The 21,281-nt window shown below is 39.9% G+C and overlaps 1 protein-coding gene across 1 annotated transcript; it reads left to right on the top strand.

The window, feature by feature from the left end:
* Positions 1-8,221: 8,221 nt before the first annotated feature.
* Positions 8,222-11,158, top strand: uncx (UNC homeobox). The gene is made up of 3 exons (XM_026359446.1): positions 8,222-8,480; positions 9,096-9,271; positions 10,106-11,158. Exons 1-3 carry the CDS (start codon positions 8,222-8,224, stop codon positions 11,156-11,158), a joined length of 1,488 nt encoding a protein of 495 aa, XP_026215231.1.
* Positions 11,159-21,281: the final 10,123 nt, after the last annotated feature.

Here is a 21,281-nt window from a genome sequence, read left to right as displayed (position 1 = left end):
AAATCTCAACTCGACTCATCATGAGTCATGATGACTTGTAATTAAATGTATACTAAACATATACATTTAATTAATATTTGTTTTAAATTATAATTTACATTTGCATGCAAAATATATTATTATGTATGTATTATGTTTTTATGTATATATTATACTAAAGCCCTGGAGCAGATGATGCGTCCAGCTGGATGCTTCATTAAACAGATTAACCTCTTGCTCTTGTACTTTTGTTTTTTCTTTTTTGTAACAGATGGTTAAGTGAGATGGTGATCATGTAACACAGCTGAAACGGCTTTTATAGTTTATAGTTGAGCTTGCTGAGACAGTACAAACCCCTGTCCAACATAAAGCAGTCACATGAAGCAGCCCTGCAGTAAGTATTACCTCTGCATGTGTATTCTTGGTGCTGTGTGTTGGACAGGAAATTTTAAACTCTGATGTCACCGTTAATATTTAATTTTTAAGACAATTGACCGGAAATCCTCATATGTGTGTGTGTGTGTGTGTGTGTGTGTGTGCATTGTGTCTCTATGACACTCGTTCCCACAGTCGAATGTCACCTAGTGGCCACAGGAAGTTGTTTTTAGGTTTTTGTGCTGGTAAATGAGCCAGTTAATGGTTGGTTGAAGATGACTGGTAGGATCATTCAGGAAATATTATATTATGATTATGATATTTTAGAAGAACACGCCAACACTTGAGAGGCACAAACTCTAAGGTACTTTGGTGAAATAGTACAAAAATATGGGGATGTTAGTAGAAACATTAACTAAGAATGTTAAACACACGTCATCTATTAGTTTGATTTTTTTCAGTTTTAGAAATGTCATTACCAGTAGTTTTTTTGTTAAGTGATTACTAATGGTAACATTTGCAAGTATTGTGTACTGGCTATTACTCATATATCCATGTTCTGTGGGAACTACTACTTATCTCCAAATATCTCGAGATTGAATGAGGTTTGAATACAATAAATGTCTCCCTTCTGTGCTTCTCTTGAGTGTAGAGCAACATCTTTCCAGCATTTTCATTTAAAATTCAGATAACCTTTTTTTTTCTGACTAGAGATTCAATCAAGACCAGTCCACTTGTTGTGTTTCCAGTCTTTATACCCCCTCCACCAGCTGACTGCCCCCTAAACATACTTGTGTCTTAATTAATTTGTAGATTTAAGGCGCGTCCTTATTGTCACTTCTCAGATGGATTTATTTCCATACATGTGCTTGCCTTTTCATTTGTATCCCTTTTTTTACAACTTGCTTCACAAGGTCTTCATCCACAGATGATTCAGTATGTTTTCTTTTACCAAACTCTTCATTCAGAGCACATTAAGGCCTTAATTATTTATTTATTTCATGCTGTACATAGAGATTTGAGTAGTGTTTGTGGTTCAGACTTATGTTAACCATTAGTACTTCACAGAGCGCTCAGACACCTTTGTGATGTCAGTGACTAGTGCTTCTATGGGATGAACGTGAAGCTCAGGGGGCCGTTTGTAAAAATACATTTTCCTGAGAGGAAACAGTTTCCCATTGAACGGGCAGGAGGACTCTGCTTTAGTGTGCTTGTGAGCTCCTGCTGGTTTGTTCACGGTGTGTTTTGGAAGGTGAACTTGCTCAGTGACTCCTGCAATTATTCCCTTTCTTGTTATCATATGCTGGACAACCTGTGAGTCTTGCACCATGGGAGACACTTCATGCTTGTAGTTGAGTTTCTCACCTATTATTATTAATAGGAAGATATTACAAAGACACTGTGTTTCAGTGTTCATCTGTTTGACCTTTCTCTGCTATGCTGGAGTTAACAAACTAACTAACTAGTACTCTGATCCCTTTGATATTTCTTTCTTTCAGGTTTGACCAAGTTGCAGTTGATTTAAACTAAATAGGAGCCATAATGAATTCAATCTCTTAAGCCTGAAATATTATAATATAAGGTTCCTTCTAGTGGGTCGACAGCAGCTCTGATAAAGTGATCACTGAATATTTGACGTGCCACTTAGAAAAATTGTTATGTGCTTTCTTTCTTTTTTTAAACATTTCTCCCTAAAAGAGTCTTTGAAAGTAATATTCTGCATTCTTCAAAATGTGCGTAACTCAATTTTATTAAAAAGTGAGATAGAGCCTCATAATTCTAATATCTCAACTTGACGTGAATTATTTAAACTCAAGTCCAATCATCCAATCTTTTGACAATTTACCATGAACAGATCTTAGATTATGTTCTTGAATTTGAAGTTTGGACTCTCCGATGAGTGAGTGTAATGGAGTGAAATTGACCCAAACATTGTTTTAGATGGCAATCAGGCTAAATCTCTTGCAAACTAATGGCTTAAAATGTTATTATATCCGAGCAGAGAACCTCTCAGTCGGATGCCTCCAGGCTGAGTGGTGTCTTTGCGGGTTTTACCAGTTGATGGCAGCAGGAGTCCTCTGCAAACTGCTTACTGAGCTGTGAGCAGGAACGTAGGAGCTTTTAGCAACTGCACTATACACACTACAAACAGGACATGATCACCAGTGGAGGGTAAGAATCCTGTCTACCTGACGTCCATTTCTCTCCCTGTTCGCCAACTCCTCCCTCGTGAGCTGTGACCACCTGGCCCTCCACACACACACACACACACACGTCGCTGTGTGTGATGTGATATCAAATTATCAGTCATATTGGAGAATCACAAATTCTATCATCAGTGCCGTTGACCAATAAGACAAGTCTGTTCACTTGTGTTACACTCATAATTTTTTTTCCTAAAGCAGAGGAGACAACTTCACTTCAGTAAGGACAGATGGACTCAATGACTGCTACACGTTGAGCTCGACTTTGACATTTTAAGCTATTTGCTCTCTTTTGAATGAGATCTCTGTTTGTTCTTTGCCTCAATTTGCACCTTTGTGTGTTCTGTCTGCACTTTGAACAGTTTAAAATAAAGAAAATAAAACAGTTATATGGTAGTAAGAATAAAACACGATTGATTTCTGTGGGGAAAATCAAAAGGTCAAAGGTCAATGACAGAGGTGAAAGGCCAGCTTTCGCTCACAATCACTTTATGACAAACCTGCACTGTTCGTGCTCCCTGCCGCATGTTGTTGGGCCTGATGTTATAAACCCTCCAGATATTTATGACACTCATGCGTCTGTCAGCGTTCTTGCTTGTGGGACACTAAACAGAAGAAACAGATGAGGACAAGCAGCCACTAGAGGGCGCCACAGGTCCTTTTATGCACACTGAAGCAGGTCTTAGGAGGTGTTGATTTGAAGCAGCCCTGACAGAGGGTCAAGGAGGCCTAAAGGTCTGTAGGTAGTGGGGTGTCTACATCAGGGTCCTGTTGTAGCTATGGAGCGCGTGTTTGCATCTGGTGTATGTGAAAGTAAACTCAGGAGGTTGACAACCACAATCTGGCATCAGGTGAAGTCTAAAATCTACATGTTTGCAACTTTATTTTCTATGGGACACAGCAGCAGCAGCAGCAGCAGGTTAAGAAGCCTCAGGTTTGTGGAGGACACATCTCTGAAGTTCACAGCGAGCTTCAATCTGCCTCTTTGTGTCAGATGGTGTTGTCTTGTTTTGCTGCAGTGTAGTTGCACAGTTAACATCTCTGGGGGGTTTCATGTATTTATTTAATATTTTCTTTCTTTCTTTTTCTTTCTTTTTTTTTTTTTTTTTTTTTTTTGGGTACAGCAGCAGATGGCCGGGCTGCAGAGCACAGTCACCGCTCTCTCTCTCTCTCTCTATCTCTCTTTGTAATGTGAAGAAAGCAGCGAGGGATTGCTGGCCATCCTGCCACCACTTCCAATTTGGCTACAACCAAAATAAACTCCACAAGCCCAGCAACTATTCACTGATAATAAATAGCTACGCTTGTCATGTCTCAACTTCATGCCTGTTTTTATTTTTCTTGTACTTTGACTAGTCTCCAAAGTTTAGGTAGGCAAGACTTGTGATGGTATTCTTTGCTGCAGATGCACCACACTGTTGAACATACCTGCATAAAGGTGAGCTGAAGGGCAAAGGGGAGACTCTGATGCTGTTCCAGGGCCTTTTTTTTTGAATGCACGGTGCTTACAATCAAACAAACCCTCTCATTTGCAACCTTCTAAACATGCACAGAAGCTACTGTACATGAGCTGCAATAACAGACACCCACAGTGACAGGCAGACCATGCACCTATCCACTTTTTTTTTCACCCTTCCAAACCCATTTGGGATTATACAGAGGATGGCTTAAATTTTGGATAGGCTACACTTTTTATCCCCCCCCCCCCCCCCCCCCTTTTCTCTCTCTCTACATTCCCGTTGAGTTGAATTATTAGATTGAAGTTGAATAATAAGCACTGAGTTAAACAGCACACCCTTCATCTGCGGAGCTGTAATTAACGGGGGCAAAATGCAGGCGGTGGCGAAGGAGGAAAAAAAAAAAAATGCAAATTATTCTCCACAAAGGCTCCTCACAAATTGGCGTCACCATTTCTCAAATTATATCATTACTATATTTTGAAAATGTTAATCTGTTGAGCGGATTTCCCGGGGGAGTTGAGTAAATTAGTTCTATTTCCGAGACTGCCTCTCTGCAAAGGCACGGCAGCGACAAGCACCTCTGATTTGCTGATTACAATTAGACTCCCCAGTTTGGGCTCCTTCAAGCATTGATAATTTTCGGCATATTAAGCACGTTTTAGCAAAGGTGATAAGTCAGTTTTAATTGAAATGAAATTATTATTCTAATGGAAGTTTGGTTATTATTATTAGGAGGCACTAGTCGTTCTAGCTTCATTTTTAATATATAAATGCTGGGGAGTAAGAAGAAGAAAAAAAAAAGATTTTGAAGGGCATTAGGGTGTCAGGATTGAATGAGGTAATTTGAAGGGAATTACTTTCTCTTCTATCAGAAATGAACTGAATTAAAAGTCCAAATCAATCGCTTTCACTTCTCCATTCTACTTTGACAGCGGCACAATTACAGATAATTAGATGGGAGGAAACTTTTAATTGTGGGATTAGAGGGGGAGAGAATTTGTAGGATCAGAGGAAAATTTCGAGGCAGAGTTTCTTCCTTAAAATCGAATCAAAGGATTTGCGAGCTTAAAATGGCAACCAGCTTTTTTTTTTCTGTCTCTCTCTCTCTCTCTCCTACTGTTTAATTGGAATTGCATCTAGTTCATCCAAATCATCCAAAACAATTAATTTAGATTTAATTCTATAATTATCATCAAATCGAATAATGTGCAACCTAATTTAGATAGTTAAAAATTAACGTGCGTGAAGTTAATTGAGTAATTAAACTCCTAAACTGCTGCCTATTAATTTGCCTGCCTAATTAAAAATGAATTTGATTCTGTGCTGCTAAAGTAGGCGTAAGTGTTGGATGGGCGGGTTGATAAGGCCTGGGTCTCTTTTTTGGGGAAGGTTTGGGTGGGTGGGGAGGGGGGGGGGGGTATCATTGACCACCTATATTAAGTTGGCACTCACATGAATTTCAGTGAACTGCTTATCTGGAGTCAGGTGCGTGTGCGAGCTACAAAATCCTCTTAGCAGACTCATCCAAAGAGACAAACAACCCCCCCCCCAAAAAAAGTTACAGGGAGCTGTGGAAGGAGGGACACGACGCCAGGTGGCTGCTCGCTGCTTGTCTGCATCAGAAAACTTTAGTGCAGAGAAACATTGATGAGCTGCATGTTTGGACTTTTCATCTGTGCATGCAGAGAGTGTGTATGTGTTGCTTCATTGTGGTGACTTGCAGCGAACTTCAGGACACTCATGGGTGGTTAGAGCAACACTCAAAGAACCAAAGGAGCATGCAGAAAACAATAACACGCAGCTTCTTTTTTGGTAAATAGTTCACTTTAGGAAGGAAATCATCACCTAACGATGGGTGTGCTCTCTCCAGGCTGCAGCGTGTGCTCTAATGTGCTCCTTCAGAATTGAAGTGCACAGATATCTGTGCTTGGGGGTGAAGGGTTACAGCCACCTCCAGGTCACAAACAGCCACATGCACAGCAGCAATGTGAATGTTGAGTTGTTTTAACTAATGTGTGCACATCCCACATGTGTGCTTGAGGTGCATGTTGATGTTGGGTCTTTTTGCCATATATTGAATTTCTTCAGCAGATCATGATAGTAAAAGTATTGAAACGTGTTGAGATGTAGCTGTCAGCCTCCACCACTTACCCGTCCTGCTGTTTCTCCGCTTGCTGCTGGTTGAAAGGTAGTCCATAGGTCCTGTGCTCTTATTGATTGAGATCAGCGCTGGTTAAAGGTAATAAAGACGCTGCGTCCTGCTGCACAAACCACTCACAAGTCTCTCCAGGAGGAAAACATACATTATTATTATTATCATTTGTATTATTATTATTGTTATTTTCCCTTTGAACAGCTGCCAAAAGGCCAGTTGTAAAAAGGTAACAAGGCAGGGCAGCAGCGCGCTCAATGCTGGCCTTGTTCGCCTTATTATCGGGTTAATTAAAGCTAGAATCTGACAATGTCACCCGGTTGTAGAAAAACGGATTTAAATGCAAGGTCTCTGGAGACTGTGTCAAAGTCTGCTTTTCATTGAGCTCCTGTGTGCAGCCCGAGTTGGGGGGACAGCATACACATATATATATATATATATATATATATATATAAACGCACGCTTGGAGTTGACGAAAAGCAATTATTGAATTTTAGATGTTCAAAACGAAATGAATGGGGAGGATTTATTCATAAGATCTTGTCCATGTGTGTTAAAATTAAAGTTAAAATAACAAAGAGAGGGGCGCTTCAAAGACATGCCCACTGCTGCTAAGAGGGAAGATGGATAAATGGGCGAGATCATTTCTGAGGAGTTCATTAAAATGTAGGGCTACACGCTGAAATACAGAGGGTTGTTATTTGGGCTTGGGGGTCAAGTGACGAGCGGATTATATACTTCCTCATAATAATATTAATTAAACAATTTGCATGCTAATAGGGTAACAATTATCGCAGCTTCTGTTGAGAGATTCAGGTTATTACAACATGCCAATCCGGGTGCCAAGGGTCAGGGAATGAGTGGGGTGCGAAATTTCAACTCTGATTAACATTATGACAGCGCCAGACTTGGGATAAATAAAGTCGAATTAATTATTTGAAAACCTAATGAGCAGATAGGATTGAGGGCCGGTCACATAGTGAGTGCAGCGTGGAGGAGCTTTGCAACGTGGTTCCCTGACAGGAAATCATATGTGCACATGATATGTTTTAGTTTTTTTTTTTCTGTTATGTTGCTTTTTTTTTTTTTTTTTAGTGTCAGTCTCTCAATTGTCCCTTTATTTGCTCGTATATTTTGTGTTCACAACACAACATGGGTCGTAACTGAAGCTTTTCGCCTTACAGTCCCAGTAAAACATTATAGTTTCCCACTCGCTTTGTGCCTTCAGCAATATCTCAGCTCCCCTTTTTAAATGCGCCCATATTTCAACAGTCTATTTGTTTTACGTCCTGTACGTGGGCCTGTCTCACTCTAAATGTATTTAAATGATGATCCATAACTAACTTCGGTGGGTCCCAAAGTGGGACTCAAGGACGAGCTAAGGTCTCTCAGTCCGCTGGAGGTTGCATCTGTGCATGAGATTTCTATTTTAATTCAATAATGTGTTGCCAGGTAATATTTTTATCAGCTTTCTGTCCTCTCCTCCTGGAGATGTGCACGACACTAAGAAAAAACAGAAAGGTATGATAATATTATATATAAATATATAAATAATAACAGCTAAGGCGTTCACTCGGATAAAACATGATGCGTTTTGTTGTCCCCTCATCTAATGTTCATCTATTTGCAGATGAGCCAGTGAACAAAAAGTCCGGCAGCCCTCCACCTCTCCGCCTGCAGCCTTTCTTTCTGGGATTCAGTGAGCCCTTTCTCCCGGCGGGTCCCCCGTGTAGTTGCGATGTAGTTCTTATCAAAGCCCTCCTGTCTTGTTGTGACAGCTCTGATATTGTTTATTGAGGTGGATGTCAGCTTTAATTAGCAATCGATACGGGGAGCGTTTGCAGAGCGCGTCTCTGACGTCAGAGTCCATTACCGCTTCTCATTGGGTCTCATATTCCCAGAGCCTGGGCTAATTATTGGGAGGTTCATGTGGATAAAGTACAGCTCATCCCTCCCTTCACATCATGTCCCCTACTCGTTGGCCACACTCGCTGCATGCTTTTTAAATTCCCATCACCGGCCTCCAGACGTCGTTTCCTTTTGCCTGCGGGATGATGGACAGCAGGATACTGGATCCACCTCACGCCCAGTTCGGAGGCTCTCTCGGCGGGATGGTGGGCTTCCCGTACCATCTGAGCCACCATCACGTTTACGAATTAGCCGGGCATCAACTTCAATCTGCGTCCGCGGTTCCCTTCTCAATAGACGGATTACTTAATGGCTCCTGCACGGCTTCAGTGGGTAGTTCCAACCCCCTCTTGTCTTCGGGCTGCGGGCTGAATGGAGATAATCAGCAGTACAAACTGACAGGTAAGCCACATTATGTGCTGCACAATGCGCAGAGCTCTCCTCAAGGTTGGTTGGTTGCACAGAGACAAACACAGAAAGAAACAAAGACGGGATATTGCGATACAAGTTATCGTCTTGGTGGTGTGTTTAAAGGGCAAGCCAAAGCAGACACACATACACACACACACACACACACACACACACGCATGCAGAGGAGTATTATTCGCCTCCCACTTCATTTCCATCAGGGAAAGCCGAAGATGCACCCAAGCAAAAACAATGTTCCTGTCAGCCAGTAAATACTAGAGCAAGGAAACGCTTGTGCTGACATGTTGAAGCTTTGCCTCTTTACGCAAAAGGCGACAAATGTGACAGAAGCCGCAAAAAAAAAAAAAAAAAAAAAAAAAAAAAAAAAAAAAGCTGCATGTGTGCAGCAGGCTGCAAAACAAAACAAACAAAAAAAATAATCCAAATGCAATCGCCCGTTTTCAGCTGCAAAGTTTGGAAGCGAAATGCAAACGCTAACATGTGAAAGCAGTCTGATGCAAATGATGCTGAAATGTGGCATTTAAAAAAAAAAACAACAACAAAGAGAAAAGTGTCCTTTGCTCATCTTTATTCTCATTCTGCTGTCAGACTCGGGGGACCCAGACAAAGATAGCCCCGGTTGCAAGAGACGGAGAACTCGCACAAATTTTACTGGTTGGCAGCTGGAGGAATTAGAAAAGGCTTTTAACGAGAGTCACTATCCAGACGTGTTCATGAGGGAGGCTCTGGCTCTTCGATTGGATTTGATAGAATCAAGAGTTCAGGTAAAAGAAAACATTTTTTGTTCCTTCATGTGTAAATATTATTGTGATTTTGTGTGTGTGTATCTTTAGTGCTTTATTATATCTTATGTAGGCTCAGTGTTTATTTATTATTAAGCTCAAAACTGTTTAAAACTCTAATTTAAATATTTATAGTCTCATAGGTCAATTTTGGGTCGTAATATATTTCTCATAATAATTTTTAAAATGACTAATTAAAGGGAGTGACCCCATGGATGTCTACTAGCCTGACCTTTCACAGCGTGTCAGTAAAATAAATCCATTTGAATCACACTTTTTAATTTTTTTTTTATAAATGTAGTTTTTGTATTTTATTTTATTTACTTATTTAAACAAGTAATTTTCCCAAAATAAACTTGAGATGTAATATTTTAGTTTTAATTTACTGACAATCCTGGAGCAGGACTATTTAGTGCACACCGTCCATCATATGGTTTAATAAATGAATATATCAACCTGTTTTATTTAATTGATTATAAGAAAATGTTATGTTAATAAGAGCTGTTGAATCAGAGCCTTTTTTATTATGGAGACTTTGAAAAGTGACCTGTACTTCAGTCATCATCTCAAACCGAAGCTTCTTTTATTTGGTGTCATCCCAACTTTTTTAGTTGTTTTGATTTTAATGAAAGGCCTAATTAAAGGCCTGCATGGAGAAGAACCAGAGCAAGATGTATCATCACTGTTTGTTTAATTACCATATTGTTAAGACACAGGCACACTTCTGGTCTAATTAACCCCCCTCCTCCTTTTTGCAGTGACAGAAGTGAAGTTACACACGGTTTCACTGTGTTTTTTTTTTTTCTCCTTTTGCAGGTATGGTTTCAGAATCGCAGAGCCAAGTGGAGGAAAAAGGAGAACACAAAGAAAGGTCCGGGTCGACCCGCTCACAACGCCCACCCCACCACCTGCAGCGGGGAGCCCATGGACCCCGAGGAGATCGCCAGGAGAGAGCTGGACAGGCTGGAGAAGAAGAAACGAAAGCAGGAGCGCCGGCTGCTCAAGTCCCAGAACAAGGGGATTTCTGGGGATTTATTTCACACCCCGGGATCAGACAGCGACAGCGGGGTGTCGCATGTGACCGACAGCGACCACAACACAGGTCCCCCTTATGACTCTGTGGGGGGAAACCAAACGACATCGAGCTGCGACCAAACACCTCACCCTCTCCACACCCAAAACCAGAACCAAAGACACTTGGACCTGGACGCTGGCGGATCCGAGCTGGACTCTCCGGACGCCAGCCACCGGTCCAGCATATGCTCCGCCAACAACAGAGCCTCCAACCTCCAGAAACTCAACCCTTTTAGCGTCGAAAGCCTCCTTTCGGACTCCAGACCGAGACGCAACCCCGCGGCCTTACCCTCCTCACGGCCTTTGATAGGGAAAGGACACTTCCTACTCTATCCCATCACACAGCCGCTTGGATTCATTGTTCCTCAAACTGCTCTGAAGACAACAACAACAGCAGCAGCATCAGCATCAGCAGTAAACTCTGACTCTGACAACCCGGCGGAGAGGAGCCAGCCCAGTGCGCGCTGCAGCGTCTCTGCAGGATGTAGGAGCAGCTCACCGGACTCTGCTGACGCCACACAAAAGGGACAGGTGGGACCAGAGGAAAAGACAGGCTCGCCTCACAGCAGCCCGTCCAGGGCCCCGTTTTCCTCTGGCAAAAGTACTCACACCTCTGTCATTTGCAGCGATGCAACTTTGGCGCACGAACACAGTCCACAACTCCTTAAACCTGTCGATGCAGACAGAAAAGAGCATTTAGAGAGCAAGGGCCACGCCGACCACGCCGAGTGTGTGCTCGGTGACAGTCCAGCAGACACAAAGACAGACTCGAAAGAAGATGTCGACATGGAATAAAAACACTGGGGGTAAAAACAAACAAACAAACAAACAAACAACAACAAAGCAAAACAGCAGAAACACTGATTTCGCCTCGATAGGACACCGATCATTAGGCCAAAGCTTCACCAGAAACGACATCTTTGCATCTAATCTCTAGGTTTTCTCCACTCTGCTGATGTTTTGACGATGGTGTGCTCTCTCTCTCTCTCTCTCTCTCTCTCCCTCTCTCTCCCTCTCATCTCTCTATCTCTCTATGCGAGTGTGTGTTTGAGTGTGTGTGTGTGTGTGTGTGTGAGAGAGAGAGTCAGGAGTCTCTAGATATCCTTTAATGTGTGATAACTTGTCAAGAAAACAAGACCACGAGACCAACAAAAATCCTCAAGAGCTGTAAAAAAGGTATTATACTATTTATATATGTAAGGTTTTTCTTAAATAAATCTATTGTATACAAGCACCTCAAACCGCGTGAGACCTTAAATAGCAGCACATACAGTGCAGGACCACAGTACAGTAGGAAGGGGCTTTCTTAAGAAATCTTATGTTGTACTTTGTATATTGCCTTAACAAATTTATTCATCTATAAGCCCCCACTGAAATGAGGTTACGAGCCTGAGGCGAAAAGGACCCGCTCGACTCCTGCAGAGTTTTGATATGAAAGTAATTATTTTCCCGGTGGCTACTGCAGGGGGATTCAGTTTATTTTAGCTCAAAGGGGGTTATAATACATTACCGATTTCTAGTGATATGAAATCACATAAACTTCCAAGAATAATAGAATTAGCATGAAAAGGCCTGGGTGTCAAATTGAAATAGGAAAATAATAGCCCCGGCAGCTGGGAGTGTGTGTTTGTGCATATTGGATAGGAGATGGGGATTCGTGGGGAGGCATTTTCATGAGCTTTTTTCTCCCCCCCCCCCCCTTCTCCTTCTTCTTCTTCTTCTTCTCCCTCTCTCTCCACTTTGTCGGGGCCCCTTGTAGCAGGGCTATATTAAGATAGATGTTCGATGATATCCCTCATTGTTCTGTCGCTTTACATTGATGTTTCTGTGTTATCAGCCTATTGATCATGCGTCGGCTGTAATAGGACGGGCTGAGGCAAACGTGCCTATTTACAATAGCAGAACACATTTGTTCTAATAGGGTTGGTGGTCCCCAGGGAAGCCATGCAGGATCTGGGACATCTGCTCCCTTTTGCAATATTAGCAGGGTTGACCACAATATCAAGTCGACCCAGGGAAGAACTGTCGAGGCTGCAGTGTGGCGCGTAATAACATTAAAAATAATAATAATGACGATAATAATACATCTTAAAACAAAACCAAAATAAAAGACATCCAGTCCAGTTATGTGCAGAGCTTTTCATACCCTTGTTAAAAAAAAAAAAATCCACGAGCCCTTTAGTGTTCTCTTTGGGTCTTGATTTGCAAATAAATTGAAAATAATCAGAGGGGTGAGCTTTATGTCTGAGCCAGCGCAAATGAATTTCTGAGCCAGTGTCCCTTTCAAAATATTTACATAAATTTCAACCCATGCAGCTGTTTGCTCTAGGAAGCAACGTCTTATTAGGTTGGTGGGGTGTTGGGGGTGGGGGGGGGGCAGGGAGAGACGCAGCCAACATGGCACAAACACACACACACACACACACACACACACACACACGGGGAACACGCCACTAGATTAGGCCTGCACGGGCTGCGGGGTTAAAGGTGCAACCCTGTGTGTGTGTGTGTGTGTGTCTGCGTGGTGCTTCTGCTGCTGAGATTATATAGCCCCTTATTGCACTCTGTGCTTGTGGTGTTCACTAATTTGTTTCCCATCATCCTCTCTATCTGTGTAATCACCAGTTAGTTTACAGGCTTATTATGCGTTTTAATCTTCTATTACGCTTTAAAAAAAAAAAAAAAGGATTGAAGCATTGCCTATGCTTATTTACAAAAACCACAAATATTATTTCTCTCGTTGGGAACATTTTCACACTGTTCAATATGCAAATAGCTAAATTCATATGTCAATTCTTTAGAAATTCAGAGATACTAGGTTTATTTTTCCGAAGTGCCAATTTCCAAATAACCCCTAAGATTCTTCGGTGTGTATTTTATTTTTTTTTAATGTTACTCTTAGGCTATTTGGGACGTATGCCCAGTTCATCCATAATTCATTAGCACACTGAATAGGAGTATCGCTGGCTGCACATTGGTGGCCTTAAGGTGAAATTAGCGATTTGCTTAAGTAGTTAAGCTTTTCTTGCCTGAGAGCTGCACGCTGCATGATTCAAGACAAACTATCAATCGATATGCCCAGGCAGCCTCCAGGAGATGTGTCGTCCATGAATCATACTTTATGAATTCAATTTATACCCGGAGAAATTTTCAATTTGAACGCGGGATCATTATGGGAGAGTGTAAATTGTTTTTGCTCTATTATGCATCGGACGCCATCATTTTTCTTTCTAATTACGGAGATGTCAGGTCGGGCTGTCATGCAGACGCTGATTTTCAATTTAACTGATCATCATGCATTCATTTTCCCATTTGATAAATCTGCTATCTCGAAGCTTCTCCATGCTCGGAATGCTAAAAGAGAGGCACAGATTGGCAAAGTAATAGGGGCCTGTATGTGGCAATAAGTGCAGATCAGGCAGCTAATTTAGCACCTCCTGGTATTTCCATTTCCATTTCTCATTTCCAACTCTCAAAGGAGGAAAAGCAGCCCAAAGGCAGAAAGCTGGTAGGCTTTTTCACTATCGGAGAAAGACAGAGAAAAAAATCTACCAAAACGGCTTGTTTTCAGCCACACATTTCCTAAATTAGGATATCAAGCTTAATTACGGCTAATAGAGTTTTCTCAGTATGTGTTAGTTTTATTTAATAGAAACAAATTTGCGCAATTAATTATGGCCATGATATTAAGAGTCTCATTTGCAGATTGCGAGCTGCAGCCTAAATCAGAGCCTTCAGAAATAAGCCTCTCGTTTCCAAGCCAAATGACTAACCAAATGTTTTTTTTACACCAGCTTCCATCACAGACATTATGTCGGTTTATTTTCCATATGATGAAGACGAGTAAACTAAGTCTGATTAGACATACTGATTTCATTTACTGCGCCGGATGGCTGATTTAAATGTGCGCCATTTACTTTGCTTTCCTACAGAAGCGGGTTTTTCTTGTGCGCTGGGAATTTAGTTTTGGAAAAAACGGGCTCTAATCTTTTAATCACACAACACGTTACACAACAAACCAAACCATGTTTTGTCTTCCATTGTCAGGTTTCAGTTTCACTTATCGTCCCATTACTATTGCTAAATTGAATTTAAAAATCTGTGACTGGGGATGGATTTTGCATGTTTTACGCTCAAATCAACCCAGATGGACAAACCTGTGCTCTCGCCTCAAATCCAGGCTGCTCTTGTGCGCTTTGTGTTGCTGTAAGAGATCTTGGAGGCTCTGAGAGCTCAGTTTAGACAGGGGAGAACCGTGCCCCTTTAAAAGGGATCCTCCATAAAATAAAATGCCACTTGACATTTGGCTTCTGCTGCAGCATCTCTGCCATGCCTTTTAGGATTATTTTACATCTCACGCTTATTAATGAGCCTGTGGATTTAATCATTCTTATCTTTCCTGTGCATACCTGGGATAAGTCTGAAATTACCATCTGCATTGATTTCTGGACGATCCTTAAAATAATTTTAATTATCTCCCAGTATTTCGCAAAAAAAAAAAAAATCCCTCTAATCAAAATTTTGTTAATACTTGAACATTTCAGAAAAAAAAAACTATATTGACCTTACCTCCCACTTAACCATCTGCACTTTAACTTTGTCTAATTCCATTTATTGGGAAGAAAAAGTTATTTTTTGATGGAAGTTTTTTAACAAGTTGCAAAATACTCTAAAAGCATATACTTTCCTTGACACAGAGTTATCACCCACTTTGCACAGCAGTGTACTGAGCAAAACTCCAAGACAATCATGACTGGATATTTGAAATGTACATGGCACACAATGACAAAGAGAAAAAAAAAAACACATAGGAGAAACATGCCTTTCATTTACATATCATGAGTTGCTGGTCTGCCTTGTTAGAATAAGGATAAAGCTTGTTTTTACTTTTGTATCACACAGAATCTGCATTTTGTCATAGAAACATAAATGTTAGCTTTCAGATAAATAAGTTAAGAAGCCTTTGTTAAAAAAAAGTTCTTCAAATTAATGAAATATCACTGCGTTTAGCAAACAAGTGCATCTCACAGGCGTACAGTGAAGGCTGAACTGTTAAATACACACAGCATCTCGTTTACATGTTGTGGAATGAGATATGTGAGCTCAAATAAAATAATATTATATATAAATATAAAGCAAAACAATAATGAGGAAACAGTTGATAAACACGTCATATGAAGTTTAAAGATAAATATTTACAAATGTCTATATTTCAGACTGACTGATGGCTGATACACATTTGTAGTTGCTAAAGTCACATCGTTTTCTTTGTTTCTCACACAGTGTAACCGAGGGGATCCAGACAAAAAGTAAACTGTAATATAAAATATTAACAACTTCGGCTATAATACACAACTGCATGAAAATACTACAATTAGTGTGTTTATGTTATACACGTATACTCACTTCAGGAACACCACTAAATTAATTGTGTTCGCCTGTTAACAGTTACAAATCAAACAAGTACAACTGCGTTTTTCCTGTATACAGTAGAGAAACATGAGAAGGTGCAGCTAGCTTTCTTAAATGCAATAACATTGGCGCAATAACACATCATTTCCGTCTTCCTTCTTAAAACATCTTTCTCATTAAATATTGCACATTTCTGTATTTTACTAGCTCCATATTGTCTTGGAATAGCTGTAGGGAAGGATTAGATATTAGACTGCTCTTCACAATAAGAGCACTTTCGTTCTTGCATGATGATTTGACTGGAGTCTTTTTCAAAATGATCACACCTGTTGCTATCTGTCTCGCCTCATTATCTACAGTGACCTGTATTGTGTGTTTGGATTACACAACCTAACAATTCACAGGACAAAGGCAAAAGCAGAAAGAAAAATATGGCAGTGTGTTAAAAAAAACAAAACAAAAAAAGAAGCACAAGGATAAGAGAGTGATAAAAGTCTATTGTAGCAGAGATGTTTGAGTAAAACATTTAACCTTCCTCTTATGTTAGCTTTCTGTTACCATGCCTTATGCTAACGGGTCGGTTTTGACCCGCATCTTAAATCAGCTATAAAATACACAAAAAACATTATTTATCATTTCAACACATTTTTTGGTCTCTTGGTATATGTTAGCTTCCTCGGTCCATGAATTATAAGTTCAATGGTTTTTGTCTGGGCTTTTTTACCCTTTTTTTCAGTATACTCCTCAATTTCGATTTTGAAAAAGGTAAAATGTACCTCAAAAAATCCACATAATAATCAAAGGTTGTATTGTTACTTTACTATCATTGGGGGGACATTACAACACATCTCTTTAATTATTTTTAAATTTAATTTTGTTTAATTAATTAATTTATTAATATTATTACCAATCGTAGCACTTATGGTGTTGGGGTCAGTTTCGACCCGTAGACATTAGCTTCAAGAAAAGGAGAAAAAATTAATTTTTTCTATCACTTACAAAACTTAAATATAAATACAAATGAAAAGCAGAACAAGTCAGAACAACAAATATAGATTTGCAAGCAAACAAACAAAAAACAAACAGACAAATCTAGTCTCTGTGTTTAGATGCATGTGTGGCAAAAAGTGTCACTCTTAGTGTGTTCTTTGCAAAGATATTTCTTGCAGTTTATATACAGCACATTTGTCTTTTTGTCCTTACTATTTGGGCAGATCTGATACATTTTTCTTTTAGAATCAGGTGGCCTGAGTGGAATTGTATCTCTGGCTGATCTGGTTGGTGTTGATGCATGGCTAGCTGAGGATGACGATGAAGGTGCTTTTTGTGGTACTGATGTGGTGGACATAGTGCTATCTGACCTAGGCTGCAGCATCTATCATGGGGGACCCTTTCCCTTCGCGCAGTGTGCGACTTGACAAGGGAGATTCCCAGCTCCTCAAGAAACATTCTCCCCTTGTTTTTTTTTTTTGTTGCATTCCACCTTTGGTGGATATGGGTCCACAATACAAATGCATTATATGCAGACACGTCAAGGAGGTTGTAAAACACAACCGTTGGCCATCTCCTAATCCTGCACTGGCAAGTATAGGTGGCAGTCAGCTTGTCCAGGTTATCCACTCCTCCTTTTTTTTTTTTTTGTTATAGTCAAGAATAATTGCCGTTTTTTTGTCACTTCTTGCTGATACAGCTACATCTTTGCGAAGAGTAGACATAAGTATCATACTTCAACAGTGGTAGTGTCTGTACAGGCAAAGTGAAGCCCTATTCTTCACCTGCAAGATCACATCTTGCTGTAGTATCTCTGTTTTCTAATCTGATGACTCTTGATATCATTTGGAACATCTGAAGTGACATTGTTGGCCAACAAAAAAAAAAACTTCAGATTTGTTTGTTTGTTTTTGTGCAGGTAAACACAGCACATGATTGGAAGAAGAGCTGGCTGTTAGTGTTTGGGCTGAAATTGAACTTATAAGTTATTAGTTTTGACTTTTTTATTGATTTAAAATCTTACACTTTAGTAGCGGGTCAAAACCGACCCTAACAACACAAACGCTATAATTTCAATAGGAAGATTTTATAATTTGGTTAGATTTTATTTTATTTTTTTATTTTGTTGAGTTAAAGGTTACTGACAAAGTCAAAAAGCCTTGAAGCAATAAACAATTTTTTTTTGGTACTTTTATGCTTTTAAAACTGAAAATGGGTCGGTACCGACCCTAACACGAGAGGAAGGTTAAAGCAAGTTCAGAAATGTCCCCTTCTGATGTTTGACCACAGTGTCCAAAATAGGACAAGGTTAGGATACCGCTTGAGTGTGGGCTACATATCAAAGGTGTAGTTCAGGTTCTTTTTCTGTCCTTGTGAATTGAATAAATTAATTGTAATGCTAAGCTTTGTGTGGCAAACTATAGAGAATTATTGGCCTACAATTCAAACCAGCTCATCTTGAGTGGCAAAGTGAGACAGTATTTGACTGGGCTCTAAGACTCTTCTCAGGCATCATGGCGCAACATCTGAGACCTCAACCTGCTGTGGCAGATGAATACTACAGGCTCTACATTAAAACCATTTTGACTGATACAACAAGATGACATTACTATAAAAGTTTGCATTATTTCAAAACCATTGTGCAATAGTTCTGTGTGTAATGTTTTAAATTAATGTTTGATTATGGAAAGGCTGATTCTTTTCCAATGATTTGAGACAATATGGCAATATATCCATACATCTATCTGTGTATATAGTGCAGTATACATACCAATTATCACCTACTCTGCTTGTCCTGTTTACAAAAAAGAAAATAGTCAAAACAATTTACAATGAAATCCTTGGTGTCTGTTTGGCTCCATTTTCCCATATGTGTGGGCTTATTGGCAGACTATTGCTTATGTCTAGATTATGTTTTTAGAACCAGCCTATTCAGATCCAGTGTAAGCCTATACAGATAATATTTTTGCACAGACAGTGCGCATTTTATTAACATTAAGATAAGTATGGACAATATGAACCATTTTAGAAACTCCATTTTAAATTAATCCAGTTACTATTTTAACGTCAAACTGACTGTTAAGCATTAAAAATACATAATTAACATAGTGGTTAAACAAATGCATCATCAAAATATTCCGCTTTAATGTTTTCCTTCCTGTGCCCTTCAATAGCTGCTCACAGTAGCCTCATACATTGTTAAAGTAGCTCAATTTGATATTTATACAGTAACGTTTTATCAAACGATAACAACAAAACAATATGTCTATGGGAATGGATTTGCTTGCAGTGACGAACCTACAGAGAAATAGCATAGCATTTGAATCTCCAGCTCCCTACTGTTTGTTCACTCTCACCGCTCTCATCGTGTTGTTGTCAGCCACAGCAGGCAACTGTTTTCATTGAAAACTCTCGTAAAACCCATTGCACACTACCTGCTCAGCTCCAAAAAAGCAGACAGATACAATGGGTGAACACGGTGAAGCTTGTAGCAGCTAAAGCCTGTATCAATGCTTCAGGAAGTGCTAAAGGCCAAAAACTAAGTGAGTTAATATTTGACTTTCATGTGTGAGGCAAACAGAAACATGACTTATAATATGGCTTGGCACTATAGTTCGAATAAGATTGTGGTTGTAGTTACACGCCAGGATTTGGCACAGTTGTTGGGTTTACTCCAGCATTTTGCATCTCCACCTGGCTTTATGACCTCTACATCCCTATCATAGTGTTGTTGCATTAGATGCATTTAAATCAAATGTGTAGGAAACAGAGCTGCAGGACTATAGAAAATAACCCCCATAGCTGTGAAAAGGCCACCAAAGGACCAATAATGAATGCTTGGTGAAAGATCTAGTGAATAAATCCCACAAAAACAAGCCACGATGAGATCCAGGACCTGTCAGATCATGGGGCTGCATTTAATCACCAGATCCTCCATGTGCTGCTGGCTAAGCCAAAGCAGAGTACAAGGTGTAGGTAGCGTTAGGCTGTCACTTAGGAGTGACTCTAGTTTAAGGAGAATGTGAAAGCAATTCTTAATCCAAGGGAAGTGTGACAGTGACAAAAAAACTCGAGGCAATAACAGCAATTGGACTTGCTTCTAAAAGGTTTGGTATAATATGTGATGACCAGTAGCTATAGCCGACTGAGGCAGGAGCTTATAGGTCCTTGAAAGTGCAGTTCAAGGGGACAGGAAACAAAGTATAGGGGACACAAACACAATTTAATTTTATGATGATTTTATGAATCTTTCTGACAAAAAACGGGAACAATATCGCAAAAAAGAGTCACAGGAACTGGTTTGCAGTGTATAGCTGGGTTTAAAAGAAGATATTTTTCAATCTCCATGGACCACCTCCATGACACATGAATGTGATTCATTGTTTTTTTTTTTTTTTTTTTTTTGACTGAACCGACTAAAAGGTCTTTTCACAAGAAGGTAAAACAAAAAAAAAAAAAAAAATCTATAATCACAAGGAAGGTCCTGACTTCTTGCAATGCTTCTCATAGCAAATGGGCAAATTAGTGCAGCCAGGTAACCTTCGTGGGGTCTTAGTATAGGATTTTATAGTTCAATAAGCCCATAATTTCTATGAATCTTTCTTCCTGGATCAATGTGAATCACCACCAGGCCTCCTGTAGCTTCGAAGGAGAACACAGTAGGAGGAACATCTTCAGCTTGTGGGAGAGTGAAACTATATTTTGCTCAATAACAAGACAAGAACAAGATCACAAGACAAGAACTCACAGTGAACAAAGAATGAAGTTAAAGACACACTAGAAGCCCCATGTGGACTTATCAAAACAGCACAAGACATGTAGTAGATGATTTAAGTAAGATGTGATGACCATTATAGTGACCATAGTTTGCCGGTAACGTTTGAGACAGAAGCTGGTAAGTATTCACAGATTGATCCCCATGAAGATGTGTAAACTTCAGCCATGCGTGTACTTTCATCTTATGTATACAGCAAGTGGGCATGTCTTGATGGAGTTAAATGTGCTAAGTCAGATTGTAGTTGATGAATTGGATGATAAGAACAGAACAACCAGCAGGTACCTGAGCACAGAAATTCAGTCTTATATTCAGTCACCAAGTTGTAGTCAGAAAAATCTTGCCTCAGACATCATACTTGACACGTCACTTACCATCGAATGTCACACTCATACCATTTCCCTCTCCGTCATGGTTGTGGGTGTATCTGAATGAAGCCGTGGGGAATATTAACATAAAAGTGACCTATGTCATAACAACATAAAACTGTCACTTTAACAGATTGATGAACCCAGCAATGCTACATATATCACGTGTGAACAGGACCTAGGTTGGGTTAATCCAAACATTTTTTTACCATAGAACATCTAGTGTCAGTGTTTTAAAGCTCCACTTTAACCTGAATTGTTGATACATTATACTAAGACTGGGTCATAGTTCAGCAGATATACTTTAACACTGATCCAATTAGATAGATAGTTATTTTCAAGCATTTTTAAAAATTAAATATTTTCACCACCA

The sequence above is a fragment of the Anabas testudineus genome, chromosome 8 (genome assembly GCF_900324465.2).
Source record: "Anabas testudineus chromosome 8, fAnaTes1.2, whole genome shotgun sequence".
Lineage (NCBI taxonomy): Eukaryota > Metazoa > Chordata > Actinopteri > Anabantiformes > Anabantidae > Anabas > Anabas testudineus.
The sequence above is the reverse complement of the archived record's forward strand: the minus strand, read 5'-3'. Positions and strand labels throughout refer to the sequence as shown.